The sequence below is a fragment of the Cololabis saira genome, chromosome 23 (genome assembly GCF_033807715.1).
Source record: "Cololabis saira isolate AMF1-May2022 chromosome 23, fColSai1.1, whole genome shotgun sequence".
In the NCBI taxonomy this organism is placed as follows: domain Eukaryota; kingdom Metazoa; phylum Chordata; class Actinopteri; order Beloniformes; family Belonidae; genus Cololabis; species Cololabis saira.
The window spans coordinates 20,441,999-20,461,062 of NC_084609.1; the positions used below are offsets into that span (position 1 = coordinate 20,441,999).

The window sequence follows — 19,064 nt, forward strand, 5'->3', positions numbered from 1 at the left end:
ACAGTTTACAAATACACACAGGGACAAGGAACTTACATTTTGGAAACGTGCCCTGGAGTGGGAGTTGGGGTGGTCATCACATTGCCCTGATCTCAATTCTTTAGAAAGTTTATGAGCAGAGCTGAAAACCGGCCTTCAAACCTGACTCAGTTACACCAATTTTGCCAGGAGGAATGCCAAATAGTACCAAATAATAAAGAAATGTATGTAAACTTCTGATTTTGAATTTAAAAAAAAGAAAACAAAGAAATGATCTCTTTTATTATCCCTCTTTTATTATTAGGGCCCGATCACTGACAATGTGAAGGCCCTATTGTATCTGTAGGAATTTTTATTTCCCTCCTTTTTCCGACAAAATGAGGGCCTTTTTGGTATTTTTTGATATTTAATGGTTTGCATTAATGGGCGTGTCAAAATGGCTCAACAGTGCCCCCTAGAAAAAAAAAAAAAAAAAAAGCTGGGGCCTTGTATGCCGGCCTGCTGGGGCTCCTCATTACACTCGGGTGCACAGTTCACAGGGCTACTGCCTGCAGAGTCGTCCACCTCAAACCACCACAAAAAGGTTTGTTTACCAGGCATCGTGATTTTAATACGGAAGAGCATTAGGGCCAGGCAGGAGAAAAATAATGGCTCAACAGCGCCCCCTAGAAAACTTTGTGCCTCAAGCCCCACAATACAGTTTGACGTACATTCACGAAAATCGGTACACACCTGCATCATGGCGCAACTTAAAGAAAAGTCTCTTGGCGCCATGGCCGAAACCGAACAGGAAGTCTGCCATTTTGAATTAATCATGTAATTTTGGTGCAATTTATGCCATTTCTTCGGCACCCGAACCGTAACGTGCACCCAGGTGTGTTATACATCAAAATGTGCGTCTCGATCCTGCGACGATGCGCATTACTTTTCTCAGTCAAAAGCGTTACCGTGGCGACGATAGACGCCAAAAAGCGCGCCCCCCCTTCATCTGATTGGTCCATATTTGATAGTTCCTATTTTCTGCCATAACTTTTGAATAGTTTGATATAGAAAGTCGTGGCTGGTGTCATGCGCTAAATGTCCAAGCCTGAAGAATCTACATGCAAGTCCTGCAAGCGCTTCCACTGCAGCCTGAACGTGCACAAGGGTGCGAGGGCCCGTTCATCGCTGCTTGCAGCTTTAATTTTTATTTGCATTTAGGAAATAAAAATAATTTTGGGAACCCTAATTGAGCTAAAAAAGGAAAAGTTTAGTCTTATTTAATGTCACACGAGCAAGAAATAAAGGTGGACTTATGTAAACATCTGGTTTCAACTTATGCACCTCCGATCAGACAATGGTCATCATTGTTTTTTTTTTTCTTTTTAACATTTTTTTGGGCTCTAGTGGCCCTTTATTGGAGATGCAGACTGGAAAGGGGTAGAGAGAGAACGGGGAAGACACGCAGCAAAGGTGCGCAGGCTGGATTCGAACCCGCGACCGCTGCAGGAGGAGGACTGTAGTCTCAGTATATGAGCCGCTGCTTAACCCACTGCGCCACCGAGCGGCTCAACGGTCATCAATGTTAATAATTAGCCCATGCCATATCCTAACCGATCATATCTACCTAATTACTATGTAATGACTCTCCACTTTTCTGCTTAATCATACCACTCCGTCAGAAGAGTTATTCATTTGCTTTGTTGTAGGAAGAATGGAATTTTGAATTCACAGTGTAAACACAAGCCCCGGGGGTGCTTTAAATTAGAAAAAAAAAACAACATTTTTCTTGTTATGAAACAGATGATCCATCCAATTATTTTTCTTTGCCTAATTTTGCCTGCAATGTATGAAGACATTACTTATCCTTTTCCCCAAATTTCACACTGCATCGAGCATTCGTGTGACTGTGAGTGACTTCCTATGGAAATTCTAAGTGATGTTGAAATGGCATGGAAGGCAAAAGTCACGGTCTCAGCCCCTCCCACCTCTGTGGCAAATAAAAGTCTGCCTGTTTCTTCGTCTAGTGCTTTAACCTGTTTGAAGAGTAACTGGGCTTCACTGAGAAACAAGATGATTCCTGCAGTTACACTCAAAAATGGAGCCAAGATGCCTGTGGTGGGTCTGGGCACATGGAGGGTAAGGCTCTTTCCTCTTAACGCTCCTTTTGTTAAATTAATCTTACTAGCCTTTCAGTTGTACAGTAATCTGTACAGTGCGCCCTACTCATGCACTTTTTTGCTGACTCAGTCCAAAGTAGTACAACAGCAGTACGATTACACATGTTCAGTGTGCATTAACATTTATATAAATATTGTCTGCTGAAAGAGGGTAAACGTGTAGATTTTAATGTATGTTGATCTCCGTCTGCTCACAGCATCACTGGAAGATGTTACAAATCTTTTAAACTTACGCTTAATAAAGTGTGCAGCTGTACACTTTTACCTGTTGTAACATTGGAATAATTTGCAAATCATTGCCTTGTTTGATTTATATTTTAGACAGCCCAACTTTTTCAGAAAGTGGTTGTAACTCCATTTTTGTGGAACCAGAGCAAATATCAATGAACCACAGGTCTATACTGCTGCCTGCATATCTGCATTTCTCTTGTGTTTGTATCAACCCTGCAGACAGAAACTGGAAAGATCGTTGAAGCTGTGAAGGTGGCAATAAGCTCTGGATACAGGCACATAGATGGTGCTTTCGTGTACCAGAATGAGGAAGAAGTTGGTGCAGGAATCCGTGCTATGATTGACCAAGGAGTGGTGAAGAGGGAGGATTTGTTCATCGTCAATAAGGTATGCAAAAGATTAAAGGGGACCTATTATGGCATCTAATAACTATTTTAAACAGGCCTTAGATGTCTTAAAAACAAGCTTTTGATTGTTTTTGCTAAATAAATTAGAAATTCAGCCTCTAAGCCATGTCTTTATCTTCCCATTCTCTAACCTCATTATCTATGCGGGATTCTGAGTGGGCGGGGCTATGATAATGAGGCTCTGTGCTGATTGGCTGCCTGAATGACGCGATACACCGCTACGAAAAAATGGCGGAAGCTCCGGCCGGCGGAGTTACACTGTGTCCTAACTGCATGCGATGCGAGCGAGCGTCAGCGACAAAATCATTTCCATCCATCCATTTGCTTTATTTTCTATTGGACTGTCCAAACTGGCCGCAGCGACGCAGTGCGGCGCGGCGCGATGCCCTGCTTCTATTTTCTTCCTGTCTCTCGCGTTGAAAGCCGGTTGAAAGTGCTGTAGGAAACAGTCAAGGATGAGGAACGGCTGATCCAGTTAGTTGAAATGAGAAGTTATCTCTATGATTCCTCCTCATTTCACTACAAAAACTTCAATAAAGTGGAAACTGGCTAGAGGGAGATGGACAGAGAGCGTCAGATGTCACGCAGTGCGATAGTGGGACGCTCACATGCAGTTACACAGTTTTATAGTTGTGGACGTGGTTTGCATTTTGGTTACGTAACGAAAATGCGTAGAATCTGAACAGCTTGTAGAAGCCACATCACACTGGACGGCTCATCCGGGCGGCTGTACAGACACTGCAGAATTTGGTTGCTTTCCTCCTTCTCTGAGTTGGCAGGCTGAGGGGAGACCACTTTATATATGTTAAAGCAAGAGAAACCCCCTTTAAGTTCATTAGGGATTTTAAAACACAAGTAAAACAAATGATAAATACATTAAAGGGACCCATTTTTTGTAGTTTTTACAGATTTCTTTTAAAGCACTTTTATCTGAAAGTTCAGAAAATTTGCTTTCATTACGTTCAGGAAGGTAACACTGTAGTAATGTTACGTAACACCAAGTGGAGTCACATGAGTATTGCCTTTGAAGGGTCATAAAATATATTAGTTGTGCACTTAAACCTGTTTACTTTGGGTTTGGCTCCCCTTCATCAAACGTTGATCAGTTATTCACAGCCTTTACGCTGGCTCCAACATTTTATGGAACCCTGCTGGTGTCAATTCAATTGGACCCGGTTTCATTATTTTTTACCCCAGGGTAACAGCAGTTCCAGACAAACCACCAAGACTGTGGAAAAGAGGCCAATGCTATCCTCACCACTGGAAACACAGACGCGATGAGTTTGTTAATAGGCTTTTATCCGTTCTCTAGTTATGGTGCACCTTCCACGTTCCATCCCTGGTGAGGTCAGCATGTGAGAAGACGCTCAAGGATCTGAAGCTGGACTACCTGGACCTTTACCTCATGCACTTCCCAGTAGGGATGAAGGTCAGTCCACAGACCACAGAAAACAGATATAGAAAAACGTTCGATCCATCTTTGTTATCTGAGTTTGAGACTTATCTTGCTCTTGCAGCCTGGGGATGAGCTTTTTCCGGTAGATGAGAACAAACAAAACATTCCTGATGACAGCTGCTTCGTGGACACTTGGGAGGTACCTGAAGCAACTGAACCTCCTTGCAGTTACATCTAACTAAACTCTGACATGCAGGCTGTTGTCAAATCTTGTGAAAACCACATCTTCAATGTCACTGACGTGCATTTTGTCTAAAAGGCTATGGAGAAGCTGGTGGACGATGGGTTGGTCAAAGCCATCGGCGTCTCCAACTTCAACAAAGACCAGATTGAGGCCATCCTTAACAAACCCGGCCTCAAGCACAAGCCAGTCAACAACCAGGTGGAAAACAAGATTTCCATTTTTAAGAATAATGTATTGAAAAGAAAAACAAAAAAACATTTAAATGAATAGTCTAATGTTATTTGGGTTTTTGTTTAGATTGAGTGCCATCCGTACCTCACCCAAGAGAAGCTCATCGACTATTGCCACTCAAAGGGCATCTTGGTGACGGCGTACGCCCCTTTGGGATCTCCTGACAGACCCTGGTGAGAGGACGTGCAACTTATCGTCCATGCAGCTCACAGAAAAAGCGTTATATCACAAAATCATGAACAACCATTCATTCTCATCATTTGTGGTTTTTTAAAAGGGCTTCCGCAGACGACCCGTCTCTGCTAGAGGAACCTACGATCAAGGCCATTGCAACAAAGTACAACAAGACTCCAGCTCAGGTTAGACGGCAAACAAGATCTACTTCAAAATGAGTTTCTTTTCTTTAAATTTTCAATTTAGATTAACTTCATGATTTAATGTAAAGATAATGATTAAAAGTAACAAATTGAATTCCCACGATAGATAGATAGATAGATAGATAGATAGATAGATAGATAGATGACCTACCAGCCCAAAGCATCATTACAATCAAGTGAAGTAGGTTTTGTGTTGAAGTGATGCATTGTGGTCAGTAGGTGCATGTCAGAAAGCCCTGAAAATTGTTGAATCAATGCAAGGAAACTAGTGCTCACATGCCATTTTACAAGACATCAGAAGAAAACCTGATGGTGGGATATTAAAGCTTACAATATTGTGGTGCACCAACTCAAACGTGATGGTGCAGCGATGCTCATGACGGACTAAATGATTTCCTCGTATCTTCATGCCAGGTTCTCATGAAGTTCCACACCCAGAGGAATGTGGTCGTCATCGCCAAGTCTGTAACTCCCCACCGCATCAAGGAAAACATCCAGGTACAACTATCGCCACCTTTCAGATACTGGGTTGTTGTTGGCTGTTGTCTCAGAGCCAGACGGTTCCTAGTTCTAGTCCTGCAAGGGGCCTTGCTGTGTGGAGTTCTCAGGTTCTACCGGTGCTGTTTTGGGTTTGGGGTCCACAAACATAGTAAGTCTGATTGATTGAGGATTTGTAAATTGCCCATGAAGTGATTGTGTTAAGAGCGGAGTCCATCATTTTCCAAAAGTTATTAATGTATCTCTAATTATTTCATTCAAATGGAATAAATACAAGATATTTTCTGCATTTCAGGAATTTTGAAAAAAACAAAAAAAAAAATTCCTTCATTAATTGACAAAATAGAGATAGAGCCTTTTCTTTCGTACCAAACAGACAACAGTCAACAGCTGCAATAACACCTTTATTGGAAACTTGATTACATACTCGCCCCAAATTGGTTGTGGTCCCCTTACAGACCTGAAATGGAGTGAATAAAAAAACAAATGGAATGAATTAGAAAAGAGTAAACATGAAGTATCTTTAATCAGTTTAATCACCATACAGGTACGTCCTGGACCTGAACTAGCTCTCCTAGTTTCTGCAGTTTATCTCCGGTTTTCCAACAATATTTTTTTTTCTTCTGTTTCAGCTGTTTGACTTTGAGTTAAAAGAAGAGGACATGAAAACCATCCTGAAATTGAACAAGAACTGGAGAGGCTTTGCAGCACCGTGGTAAGTATGAATGAAGCGATATGAAATGATTACATCTTCCAGTAAACCCTCTATTCTAATAAATATTTCCTTTTTTTAAAACAGGGCATCAAATCACAAGGATTACCCCTTTAATACGGAATACTAACTAATCAGCTTGAATTTACACTAAATACACAAATCTGATGACATGATTACCTGATTAATGTCCCTATTGAAACAGATCTCAAATTATTCTTGCCTGTCCTGAACTTAAGAATTTAGTAAACTCACTCCAAAGGAGATAAACAGCTTTTGTAGCTCCTATTTGTTAGGAAATACAGTAACTATCTGTCTAGTTTACATAAGAAATTTGACTTAATAGCATACGCTATAAATGCAAAGATGCTTGTTGTCTCAGACGTTTTGGAGGGACTCAGGATACGCTTCATTAGAAATGTAAAAATCGCTCCTCCAGCATGTGACACATTGATAATCACTGGCTCTCATCAAGAAGGTTCCTGGTTCTAACTGTGTTTTACTTCTTATGACTAAATTAAATGATGGGACAATGGACACGGCAGATTTGCAGAGCTGCCTCAGGGTGTCTTCTTTTTAACAATACATAAACCAGTCAAACTTATTTGTTACTTGTGCAGCAGCAATCACGTAAGCTGGTGGTGAAAAGTCACCAATGTTCAGTGGGAGTAAAGACACTGCAGTAGAAATAAGCCTCAGCAGGAACAATTGGCTCTTTGTTGGCCTTTTTTTGTTTAAGATATTTTTATACTCACATCTGGAATCCACTTTGTGAATGTCTTTGTTGCACTTCAATTTGTAAAAGTTTATGATTTGCTGTTTGAATAAACTCAGTGTGTGTATATTGGGTTGATTTTGTTCTTTTGACCGACACGTTTGTTACAGGCTGTCTCCTCAGATTTGTTTTAAACCTTCCTACTTTCTCAAGTGCCTGACTTTGTTGGCAGCATTAACTTCCTGCCAATCACTGATTAAGGTTTGTTCAGTATCAAACATCAACATCTTAATCTTTTATACGAGGCTCTTGTGGTTGGTAGAAGACACCGCCTCACCCATCATCTTTTCCCAGTGTTCTCAGCCCTCTTGTGGCGTCTCAAAGAAACACACCTTAACAAGCCTCAACTCCAGATTAGCTTCTTCTTTTTTCAGTTCAGGGGACTTAAGTGTCAATTTGCATCATATATCTCCCACAAGACTTTATTGTAATTCTTTTACAAATGGAGGTGACACAGGAAGTGGAGGCAGGGATTTTGTAACAGGCTGATACACATGACTAGAAAACACCACATATGACTCATCCTAACTAAAGGCAAGTTTACACACTGCATGTTCTGCCTTGGACATAAGTGCTTTAAACTTTACAAACTTCGTCGGAGATGAGAAGGTTACAAGCTGCTTTTACATGAATTGTAAGAGAAAAAATACTTTGAAAGGAGGAGTGCATCTCTTTTTTCCTCCGTCACATGATAATACAAAGGGCTATTCTCATCGCCATCTTTAGGTCAAGTAACTTTTTCTTTTCATGAATACGATAGATATTTTTGTACTTCAGTAACAAAATTGACAAAAATAGTAGAACTTAATGCAGATGAAAATGCATGTAAACAAAGATAAAAAGGTAAAAAAAAATGGTGTGCTTGATTTAATTAACACCATTACATTTTATCAAGAGTTACTACGTTTGAAAATTTCAAATTGAACATAACTTTCCAACAAACAAAATAAGGTGCCATTTTCCATGAAAGAAGTATTAGAAGAAAAAGTAAAACCATAGTTGACGGCCCAAATAAAGGACATGAAAGCAAGCAAGTGTAGAGGGAAGAGTAGCTCACTGCCACGCCTGGGGAACGTCAGCCAATTTCACTTCAGAATTCAGCGTTGAAAGGGTAGTCCTTGTGTTTTAAGGCCCTAAAAGGTAAAAAAAAATAATAAGAGATGGAGAAATACGCAGAGTTAATGTCAAAAATACAGCAGGTTCACCGTGCTGGTAACACAACCTCACACTCTCACCATTGCATGGGACAGGCTCTCCAGTTCCTGTTGAATCCCAATATAGTCTTCATTTCCTCCTCAGATAATTCAAAGTCGAACACCTGCAGTTAATCAAACAAGAGTTTTAAAGCAGGACCCAAACGCAGCACATAAAGGCTGGAGTAAAGGAAGAAACCGCTCGGCTGTTTACCTGGAAGTTCTCCTGAATGCGATGTGGTGTGATGGACTTGGGGATCACGATCACGTTTCTCTGGATGTGGAAACGGATCAGGACCTTGGAGGTGACAGGGTATGATTATTCTGCAGCCGTTTTAACGTTTCTGACGCATGCATGAACAAAAGAAGAGCATTGGTTTTTTTGACGGGGGTGCAAGTGGTGAACCTGAGCAGACGTCTTCTTGTGCTTCTCAGCGATGGCTTTAATGGTGGGATCCTCCAGAAGGGAGGGGTCTTCTGGTTTAGCCCTGTGGTTGAAATACATCATTAAAGCATTTTCCTTCTGTCAGGTGAACAATGATTTATGGCAGCATGAAACTATTTTCATTCACTGAAAAAGAAAACAAATTCTGCAACATGAATCCAGTGAGGATAAATTGCACAGAGTTATAAACTAAACAAAGAGGAACAACAGTCACATGGTGAATCTTCCATATACAGTGAAATAAGACTATTCTTCTATTATTTTGATACCGTTACGATTACTTACTAACCAGGGTCTATCAGGGGACCCGAGGGGGCTGTAAGCCGTCACCGAGATGCCCTGAGAGTGGCAGTAGTTGATCAGCTTCTCCTGGCTCAGGTACGGGTGGCACTCCACCTTGCAAGGAAAAAACCTCTTATCATGTCATGGAATTACTTAAAAATAGATGACACTTGAAATGATCATTCACTGCTTTTCTAAAAGAGCATATATTTTATAAAAACTCCCTAAAAGTACTTGGGATCATTTCAGGATATTAATTTACTTTCAGTATATGAAATGTCATTATTCTGTAGAGAAAATACGATATAAAAAGGGCAGGAGGAGGATTGTGCTTTAATTTTATTTCAAAAACCAACAAGACAAAGTAGGACACTGATGGTGAAAAATGGCATTCGAGAAGAACAAAAATAGAAGGTCAACTCGTTGAATTGGTGTAGCCTGAAGGCAAACTGCTGTGGCCCATTACAAATTACGGCGTCTCAGGATCCCAGAGCGGATTGGAAGAGACAGATAATAATATTACAGCCTCTTGCCCTTTGAGAGCCTCAAGCTTGAAATGCATCTGCTTTGCCGCGGTGCAATACTCTTGAATCTAACATGTCAGTTCCACAGCAACTTCTACCTGTTGTCTTTTACTAAAGCTGCTTTCCAGCGTTGGGTACCTGGTTGTTGGCAGGCTTGTGTTTCAGGCCCGGCTTATTGAGAAGCGCTTCAATCTGCTCCTTGTTGAAGTTGGAGATGCCGATAGCTTTGACCAGACCAGCATCCACCAGCGCCTCCATCCCCTGAGAAAATGGATCGTAAGAAACGCCTTTAACGTGCCGCCTGCAGAGCCGCCCACGTGTTGATAATAAATCTGTGAATCCACGCAGCGCCACCCACCCTCCCCGCCACTCCGCTCTGCTGCCATCATGGTGATTGTGCACTTTAGGTTCCCCTTTTCTAACTAAAGATTCCTCAAGAACATTTTGTCTTCACTCCTCCTCTTCTCTCTTATAACACCTTTTCCACTTTTGGTTACATACACATGACCGTGCATTTCCAATAAAAGGGCTTTATAAGCACTGAACAAAAAGCTTATAGATGTGTGACTTAGAGCTCATTAATGATATAGTGAAGCCAATATTATTATTATTATCATCATTATTATTATTATTTATGACTGCAGAATATCACAAAACCGATAACAGTATGAAGAATTTCTGTGAGAAAAAGAGTCACAGCTTTAAAATATTACCATAGACGTGTCTCAGAGTTATAATGGATACTCAGATTCTTTCTTTATGCCCTAACAGAGTCACAAGTATGAGGAATCCCATTTACAGTGAAAACACAAGGCTTAGACCAACCCTAAGGCTTTCTTTTTTCCTTCAAAAAACGTCAGTGTTTGAAACCGGTCTGAATGGATTCGATTCATCTTTGTCTGAGCAGTCCACAATAAACAACTAGGCAGCACGGGGATTTTTAGAGCAGATTGAAAAACTGGCCAGCACCCATCGAAATTTACTCCAGCCAGAGATCCTGAGAACTTTAGGGAACATTTCCACTGAGCATTACACTTTTTGTTCCATCTTTACTTCTGTTCCGTCAACTTTAGTCATTTCCTCATCCAATCACAAATGTTTACACGTCGACAGTTTGCATTCGAACAGTTTGCGTGATCTTGATTGGAGAGGATTAACTAAGCTGAATTATGTTGTTATCACCAGGAGCTGAACCTGGCATATGTTATGTTATATAAACAATGACTTATAATAACGACGCTTACAGTATGTAGGGTCTGGTGGCCCGGGCCATGCACCAGAGAAAAATGGGGACATGTCTGCAAGAACGTTTTAGCTCAGGAAATTTGATCCCCGTGGTTCATTTTCTAAAAGAAGAAACAGCCGATTGTTTATTTAATGAGTTATGTCACCAACATAAGTGATTAAACAGGCGCTCCATTTATAAACTGATAAAAATAAATATTTTAAAATGAATCAAAAATAAAATTAGAGGTTGAAAACTGTATAGGGTCTGAATAGTTTCCATTATATTCTGAAGGATTTGGGACCGCATGTTGAATATTCTTACTTGTTCATATCAGGAAAACTTATTTTGACAAAAAAAAACTTGCAGTTTGAATAGTTTCATTCTTATGCCTCATAACTTACCTCCCATGTCTGCAGGAAGTGAGTATCATCAGTGATTGTCTCTCCATTACTGTCCAAAGGAAAGAGCTCGCTGCCAGCCTGCAACAACAAGTTTGATAACCTTCAGGCTCAAAGAACTACTCACTGGTAGCAGAGTTGCTCTCACAGACACAGAGATTGTAATGGGAAATTTTGGTATAACATATAAATTCTGATCACAGATCCTGTTTCAAGTGAACATTCCTTGCCGAGGTCATGCGCCTTTGACACAGTACGGTTGTCAGGGTGATACGTATGTTTTGTCTTGTTCTCAGCCTGACTGAGACAATAAGATAGGATCACATCAGGAGGGCATTTGGACTGACGGTTCATCTGATCAGATGGGTATTTTGTGTGACCCTCCATTCTGAATGTACATTTTTCCTCTTTTCATTAAAACTTCAGAAAGACAGCTGAGGTGTCCTGACATTCATTTTTAAACAATTTTTGCCACCACAAGATTCCACAAGAATGATAAAAAAAAAGGACAAAAGGTGGTTCCTACCTTGAAACCCATGGGCCAGTGCACAAGATAAAGGTCCAGGTAGTCCAGTTTAAGATCGCTGAGAGTCTTCTCACAGGCCTGCCTCACCGTGGACTTCTCATGGAAAGTGCACCACAGCTATGAAAGGAGAGGACACAGACGCCAGTGTTTTAGCCTAAGAGGACAGCAATGCACAAAGTATGCGGGAGACATCAAACCACAGAATAGCGCACCTTGCTGACGATGAAAAGCTCTTCTCTCTTGACCACGCCGTCCTTGATCATGGCCTGCACGCCCTCGCCCACCTCGGCCTCGTTCTGGTAGACGTACGCCCCGTCGATGTGCCTGTACCCGGCTGAAATGGCTGCTTTCACCGCCTCCGTGACCTTCCCAGGTGGTGACTAAAAGACAAGCATGAGTAGTTTCACCTGCAAATGTTCACCTAATATCAAAGCTGACCTGTGAGCAGCGATCTATGTCAATATGCTTCTGATGAACACAAACACAAGCTGCACAGCAATGTTACTTTCATGATAAGATCATCCTTTTTTTGGCTTTTCTTTTTTTTTTTTACTAGCTGTTTGGAAAAGGGGCACAGAAAGTTGTGAAGGTTTCCTTTGTGATTAAAATCTGCCAATATCTTCCCACCACACTCATGTGAACTGGGTATTTTGATGTTACACCAACTACACAGAAACTCAAATCAAACAGTTTTTTTTTTCATTTTTAAAGAGAAACTCGAATGCTGGTAATGCAAATCCGCCTTTCGTTTCGTGAAATAACAGTCGAAGCCTCGCAACACCTTAAACTATATCTTTACTCAGTTTAGTGGGTGACACAATGAAAGAAAAGGAACTTGCAGCAACTGTCTGTGTTGCAGCTTTGACACCAACGTGGAGATCAGTATCAGCTACAGTCGGAGCCAGACGACTCTAGCTGGGCTCCAAATGGATATATATATTCGCATAATGTTACGTTAAATGCGAATTATACAGTATTTCTGTTGAAATGTGTGCAGATTTTTCCCATAAAGTTAGTTCTCACCACATTTGCAGGTTCGTCTCCGCTCCGTCGCGGTGCATAACTGGCTTATTTAACATATGAACTATCAAAAGGTAAAGCGAGGTAGTATAACATAGTTTATTAAGTTTAACCTACCTTCCACGTCCCTAAACCCACAATGGGCATGGGGGCGCCGGTGTTAAGTTTCACAGTTGTTGCCATTTCTGGAGAGAAGATCCGAGCTGCAGCACCAAGTGGAGCGTCGAGAGGAGAAAGCGATGGGTCGGCGATCGATTAGTGATGCCTTATGAGCAGCGGTTGCGCAACAGACCCAGAACAAAACAGACCTGTACAGGAGCTGCGAGCACCTGATTTATGGTTCCACGTTAAATCGACGGCGTAGCCTACGGCGTAGGCTCTGCGTCGGTGTAACGCGGAACCATAAATCAGCCTTTACTCCGTGCACATCATCATTGTATAAGAAAAATTAACTCGTGCAATGGCCAAAAAAGCAGGGGATAAACGAGGTTATTGATAGGAGTTGATGTGACGTGCACTGATACAAATACTGTGCTTGATCTACTTAAAAAAAATAAGTAAACTTTTTGCATGAGGTTATTATGTAGATCGAGAAAGACTAGTCTTTGTATAAACTGCTTAATTTGTTGTATGTAAATAATGCATTTTGCAAGTACAGTCAACTTAATTGTGTTAAGTTTACTTAATTTACCAAAATTAAGTTGACTTTACTTGCAAATGAATTTTGTACATACTAAAAATGAAGTAGTTTATACAAAGACTAGTCTTTCTTGATCTACATAAAAATCTCATGCGAAAAAGTTGCCTTAATTTTTTCAAAGTAGATCAAGCAAGATATTTTTTACTGTGGTGTTCTACTTAAACAAATAAAAAAGCATGTTTAATCTAACGGTTGGTCAATCTGCCCAATAGATTAAAATTGTTAAAGGAAAGGTGAATACGACAAGATCATCTTTTTTCAGTGTGTCTTGAGGGAATGTCTCCTCGTCCCATGACATCAAAACCTGATGATACCAGGATGCTTGGAGCCAGGTCAGGCACTATCTGGGTATATAAGCTCAGTCCTAAATCGCTTTAAATATACCAGCAGAAATATTTATAATCAGATCTTTACATCTGCTTTTTCTACCTCAAAATGAATTTTTTTCGACCTCCAAATGAATGTAATCGGATTCTTTTCCCCCTTTTTTCTTCTGGCAACTCATTTTCTGCAGAATCAGAAACAGAATCAGAAATACGTTTATCACCAAGTAGTTTAACACACACAAGTAATGTGTTGTGGTGATTGATGCAATACAAAAGAACAAATAATATTAAAGGAAAAAATGTACAACAAGTTGGTTCTAAAGTGCCAGAGTAATGAGTCTGTAGGAAAAAAAAATGTACATGAGGTGACCTGGGATGTGCGTTAATGTGATGCATAAGGTCAGGATTGGAGTCCTGAAGAAGTGCAAATGTATCACAGAGCATTCATATTTTCAGTTCCAGCAGGAAAGTTTTAAGAATAAAACCTGTCTCAAGTGCGCTTTTGTCCCTCACCTGATACCAGCTGGGATGCTCTCCAGCCTTGTGACCTCAAACAGGATGAAGTAGGTGTTCAAGATGTGATTAGTTCAAGGGTTACTCCAATATTACTTGAAAAGAATGAGTGTCGTTGAGTACTTTATTAAGTTTGGAAATTCCAATTTGATTGTATTCTTAATTAACAAATGAGTAAATAAAACGAGGCCATTGTTGGTATTCCGGGAAGATCATCGAGTGTTTACAGCTCAGTTGCACTAATAAACCGCCGGGTGATTTTTTTCAACCCCCATCGTCTGCAGTTCTCGTCCACCAGAAAATCAATCAGACGCCTCTTCAGTAACAGACACATTCAAGGACATTTTTCAACTTACATCACTGTCACTCGCTGAATATAAAGTGTAAGGTGTTTCACAAGCCACAGCCTGGTTTACTTTGTAAGAAAAGGGAGTTTTATAACTTCATGGAAACACAAATTACATACATTTGTGGGACTAGAAAATGTACATATTAAAAAACAAGACTGAAAACTAATGTGTATGACTGATAATGTAAAAAATACAGTATCAGATGTTACTGTCAAAATTATTTTTTTCTTTTCCAGAGCCTAAGATAACAAGTAAAGTGTAACACATCTTGCAGTCTTTGCAGCATTTGAATGAAGTTTAATGTGGCGGTTTTGGTTTTTAGTGAGTCAGTTCTTTCATTTAATGTTACTTGTTAATTTAAACATCTCTTGGAAAGGAAACAGAAACAAATCTTCTGGCTTTGCTGTAATTTAATTGGTTATATGGTTAGGCTTGATCATCTCTGACTACTGTTGCTTTTCCTTTTTAATCCTTGCGTGATGAGATCCATCTGTTTCCTACGAGGCGGTGCCACCGTCCCACCAAATTCCGCACAAACAGATCCAGATTAGTTTTTGTGCCATTAGTGGTGGCCGTGTCCCAGGAGGCAGAGCAGAGTGTGACTGCAGGCTGTAGCGACGTGGTGTTTCACTCCAGACCAGAAACACGAGACTCTATGGACAACCTTGCTCTCAGTGATACCTCATCCTAACCGCTGGAGGGTGGAGGTCATGTGATGCTGGTCCAGGGTGGGGGTCCACTTCCTCCACAGTCTGATCTCAAGCTTCTATAAATACTCTGTTGTTTATGTTTTTAACATATATGGTATGGTATTTATTGAATATTTGCATATTTGCACTTGCTGCTGTTTCTAAACCAAATTAAATTTTAGGAACTGTTTTGCAATATACCTCATTCCAGTGTCTCCCAACCTAGGGTCCGGGCCCCCCCTGGGGGGGCGCCAGAGATCTCTGGGGGGGCGCGAAACTTTGTCTGCTTTGAAATTATGCAGTTGGAAAAATTATATTTGCGAATGAGTCATTCATAAGACATTGTTAGGAATAATTTATGAATGTCTTGAATATTTTTTGTGTTTTTTTATACACTAGTGACAAACACAGGAAATTATTTCATTCCTTATTATTATATCATTACTCAACATTTAATCCACTCCGACAGGTTGTTAAAGGAAAAATGTAAAAAAATTTGGTCTCATATTAAAAGAGACATTTTTCAGAAATATTTTTATGTTTTTTTTATGTCCTTTTTTGCGTATTTTATACATTGCTGGCATTGGAGAAAAACAAAGTCATATGTATACAGAGTAAACCAAAGAGAAATGTTTCAAAAAAACATGATTAATGTTAATTTTTTTTAATTAAAGACAATTTTGCTCCTAGTACGTACGGGTCGGGGGGCCAAGACACAAGAAGGGGGGGCTCCAAGGAAAAAAGGTTGGGAACCACTGCCTTATTCATAGATTGAGGATATTTAGATCATTTCCCAGACCCAAATTGTTTAACCATGCATGAATGTAAAAAATAAAGCCTTTCTTTTTGCATTTTGGGTTTCATTCGCTGTCAGTTCTTCTTTTTAACCACTAGAGGGCACACTTACACTTTCCAAAGGTCTGCAAAACGAGCTTCCCAAACGACAACAGTGGCTCCAAAGAAATGCAACCACCTAATTGTATGCATGATCTAATATAGCTAATATTTACAGCAGCTGCAACTACTGATTACTTGTCTTAAGGTCTCCAAAAATCTGAAGCACATTTCTGTTCGATCTATTCAAAATGACTAGTGTTTGATTAGGATGTAAACTTAACCTCAAGACTCTTTTGACACTGGATTTCATTATTATAACGAGGACTTTGTTGCAGCATGATGTCTAAAGGGGATGTACAGCGCCGTGGCGTGCACGCAAAGACCAGCCTTAAAGCTCAACACACAAAGGGGGAACACAAACAGGGTGACTTATTTTGGCAAAATCAGATAAAAACCTCACAGACCTTTAAGGGAACCATTCAACATTCTGAGCTGAAGATAAGAGCGGTAGAAGACAGCCATATAAAAAGAAGACGAAAGGAACAAAAAAAACACACACACACACAAAAGGTAAAAGTTACGCGAACCAGCAGCCACTGTGTACCTCACAATGGCTCTCGCCAAAGTTTGTGTCTCTTCTGATCTTCCCCCAGCTGGACGCCTGCTTTTCAGGCCCCGCTCTCCTCTGATCTGACTTCAGACACCGGAGGGCCTTTTGACAACCTCCAAACTGTCAAAGTACCCCAGGAATCAAACACCGTCACACACCGGCAGGATCAAAGAGCCACAGGTAAACCAAACGAAGACGCAGCCACACACAATCGCTACCTAAAAGGGGGGTTTCGTTTCAGAGGCTCTTATTTGACATCTGCAGATGGATAACGTTTCACAAGGACATCGATAAGATTGGAATAAAAGCTGTTATTATTATATAAAACAGAGGACCCCGAGTAACTTAGGACAACGAGAAAAGAGTTTGATTTCAGGCTTGTTTTTTTTTCTCAAGAAGACAGTTTCTGAAAGAATTTGCAAAACAAAGGAATACATGATAGTAAAATGGATGGAAAGAGGAAGGATTGCAGTGTCCCGACTAAATACACAGGTCATAATGTGTGTGGTCATAATGAACACTGTGTGTACGGCGGTGCCCAAGTTTTCATTGGTTCAGCATCAGACGCTCCACCGCTAAGAAACACTGTAACCGATCCCGGGGAGATCAAACACCACATTTCATTTCTTGGCATTTGCACCACTCTCTTTTGCCTTTTTCTCTCCTCCTCCTCCACCCCATCGGACTCGGCTCTGCCGTCCCGTTCTGTTTCTGCCGCAGCGCCCCCGGGTCATATCCTCCACCGTAAATCTAATTTCCAGCGTCAGCTCGTGCTGGGTTCACTCACACGCTCGCATTCCGGCTATTGAACAATAACGGGATCCGGGGCTGAGACGCTCCTACATCGTAAGAAAATCATAGTCTATTGTCAGGTGCATCACATCTATTCGGAGGAGGGGGAGATCATTGGAGCTGATGTGAGTTCATTTAGTTGAAAGGTACGATTCAGAGTGACTCCACTGATATCTGAACTTGTTCGACAGTCCAACAGATTTAGTTCAACAACTTGAAAAATCATGTTTGCTGAAACTGAAAGTGATTTATACGACCCCCACGGAAATCTGAGTGTTTGCTTTGTTTTGTAATTGGCTCGAGGGTGTAAAAATGAGTCTTCCACACATGAAAGTGGGAAATATCCACCTCTCTGTGGAACACGGTATAAATAGTTAAGAAGAAGGTTTCAGAGTGTGAAATTGAAAGGAATTTGGGTGTCTACAGGATGTAATGTCATTAAAACATTCTGAGTCCGTACACAAAGGACAATGCTGAAAAGCTGGGCTGCTCTTCAGGCCCTGCAATGCTGCTGCGTTTGAGTCAGATCCCTTACACGAGCTCAGGACCACATCTGATAAACTTTTATTATGTAAAGCACTTTGTTATTTTATCTGTCAGCGCTAGTCTGTGCTTATCGTGCAAAAAAACACAAAACTTCTCTAGGGTAAAGGGTTAACGTACTCTGAAAACTGTAGGGGAATTAACTGGATGTTTCTCAGCGTTGGGTGTTGAGATGGAGCCGTGACACGAGGTAACATCCCAGCAAAGCCTATGATTATTCTTTGTTTTGCATTTACAAGCTTTTGGTTAGGTTTGGGCAGCTGTAATTATGGTTTGGATTACTGCACCTCTTTTTCTTTAACTCAAGATTGTGGAAGTACAATATGGCAGGAGACATATTAGGTACTTTCTTTTTGAAAAAAGAAAGTACTTTTTTCTTTCAAAAGTTGGCAGAGTTTCCTAAAACATTCATGAACTGTCTGTGACACATATTATTATTTGTTCTTTTGTATTGCACCAATCACCACAACAAATCCTTTGTGTGTGTTAAACTACTTTGCAATAAACTTCTTTCTGATTCTGATATCAAAATACCACAGAGATACATGACAATAGCTCCCTTTTCAACCACATCTTAACTGTCCTGCTCGTAGCAGCTGGTTATAGGGAGTGTTGTCCGATCCTTGACTCCACCCCTTTCTTACAGAGAGTGTGCAAGATGTTTTTACAGCTTTGTGTTACCTCCAGGAACTGGGTCACGTTAAGTAGGGTGGGAAAAAAAGGTCTATACCACACCGGAACTTCACCACTACAGAGTTGTTTGCAACCGCCCGTAAACACCAGAAGAAGAAGAATAAGATGAAGAAGAAGCAGCTTCAGCAAACATGGCGATGGTGGAGGAGATCATGATGATGCACGCTCTAAGAAAGAGACATAAAAAGAGGCAGTGCAGCAGACGGCGATCTGCTCAATCAGTAAATACGTTGCGGCATGTGGACGGCAAAATCCTCTTCTTCTTCTCTGGTTTGTTCCTCAAGCTGGTCCCATGTTAGCTATAGTGCTCAACACTGCCCCCGTGGTTTCCCGTGGTATTGCTGCGCCAAGGGACGGCCCTGAAAACGGACCAAATGACTCACATG

At 40.8% G+C, this 19,064-nt stretch overlaps 2 protein-coding genes across 3 annotated transcripts; one reads left to right on the forward strand and one right to left on the reverse strand.

Moving 5' to 3' along the window:
* The first annotated feature begins 1,964 nt into the window (after positions 1–1,964).
* LOC133424064 (aldo-keto reductase family 1 member B1-like) lies at positions 1,965–6,661 on the forward strand. The gene is made up of 10 exons (XM_061714459.1): positions 1,965–2,097; positions 2,589–2,756; positions 4,089–4,205; positions 4,294–4,371; positions 4,492–4,614; positions 4,714–4,820; positions 4,925–5,006; positions 5,439–5,522; positions 6,155–6,237; positions 6,322–6,661. Exons 1-10 carry the CDS (start codon positions 2,032–2,034, stop codon positions 6,362–6,364), a joined length of 951 nt encoding a protein of 316 aa, XP_061570443.1. The 5' UTR covers positions 1,965–2,031; the 3' UTR covers positions 6,365–6,661.
* Positions 5,908–12,870, reverse strand: LOC133424065 (aldo-keto reductase family 1 member B1-like). 2 transcript variants are annotated; one of them, XM_061714461.1, is made up of 11 exons: positions 12,743–12,870; positions 11,818–11,985; positions 11,606–11,722; positions 11,083–11,160; positions 9,592–9,714; positions 8,937–9,043; positions 8,609–8,690; positions 8,417–8,500; positions 8,245–8,327; positions 8,067–8,142; positions 5,908–5,982 (listed from the first exon to the last, which is right to left on the reverse strand). In XM_061714461.1, exons 1-10 carry the CDS (start codon positions 12,806–12,808, stop codon positions 8,100–8,102), a joined length of 951 nt encoding a protein of 316 aa, XP_061570445.1. In that variant the 5' UTR covers positions 12,809–12,870; the 3' UTR covers positions 5,908–5,982; positions 8,067–8,099. The 2 variants fall into 2 exon arrangements, with proteins under 2 accessions (XP_061570445.1, XP_061570444.1); XM_061714460.1 differs by having other exon boundaries at positions 5,908–8,142.
* Between the last annotated feature and the right edge of the window lie 6,194 nt (positions 12,871–19,064).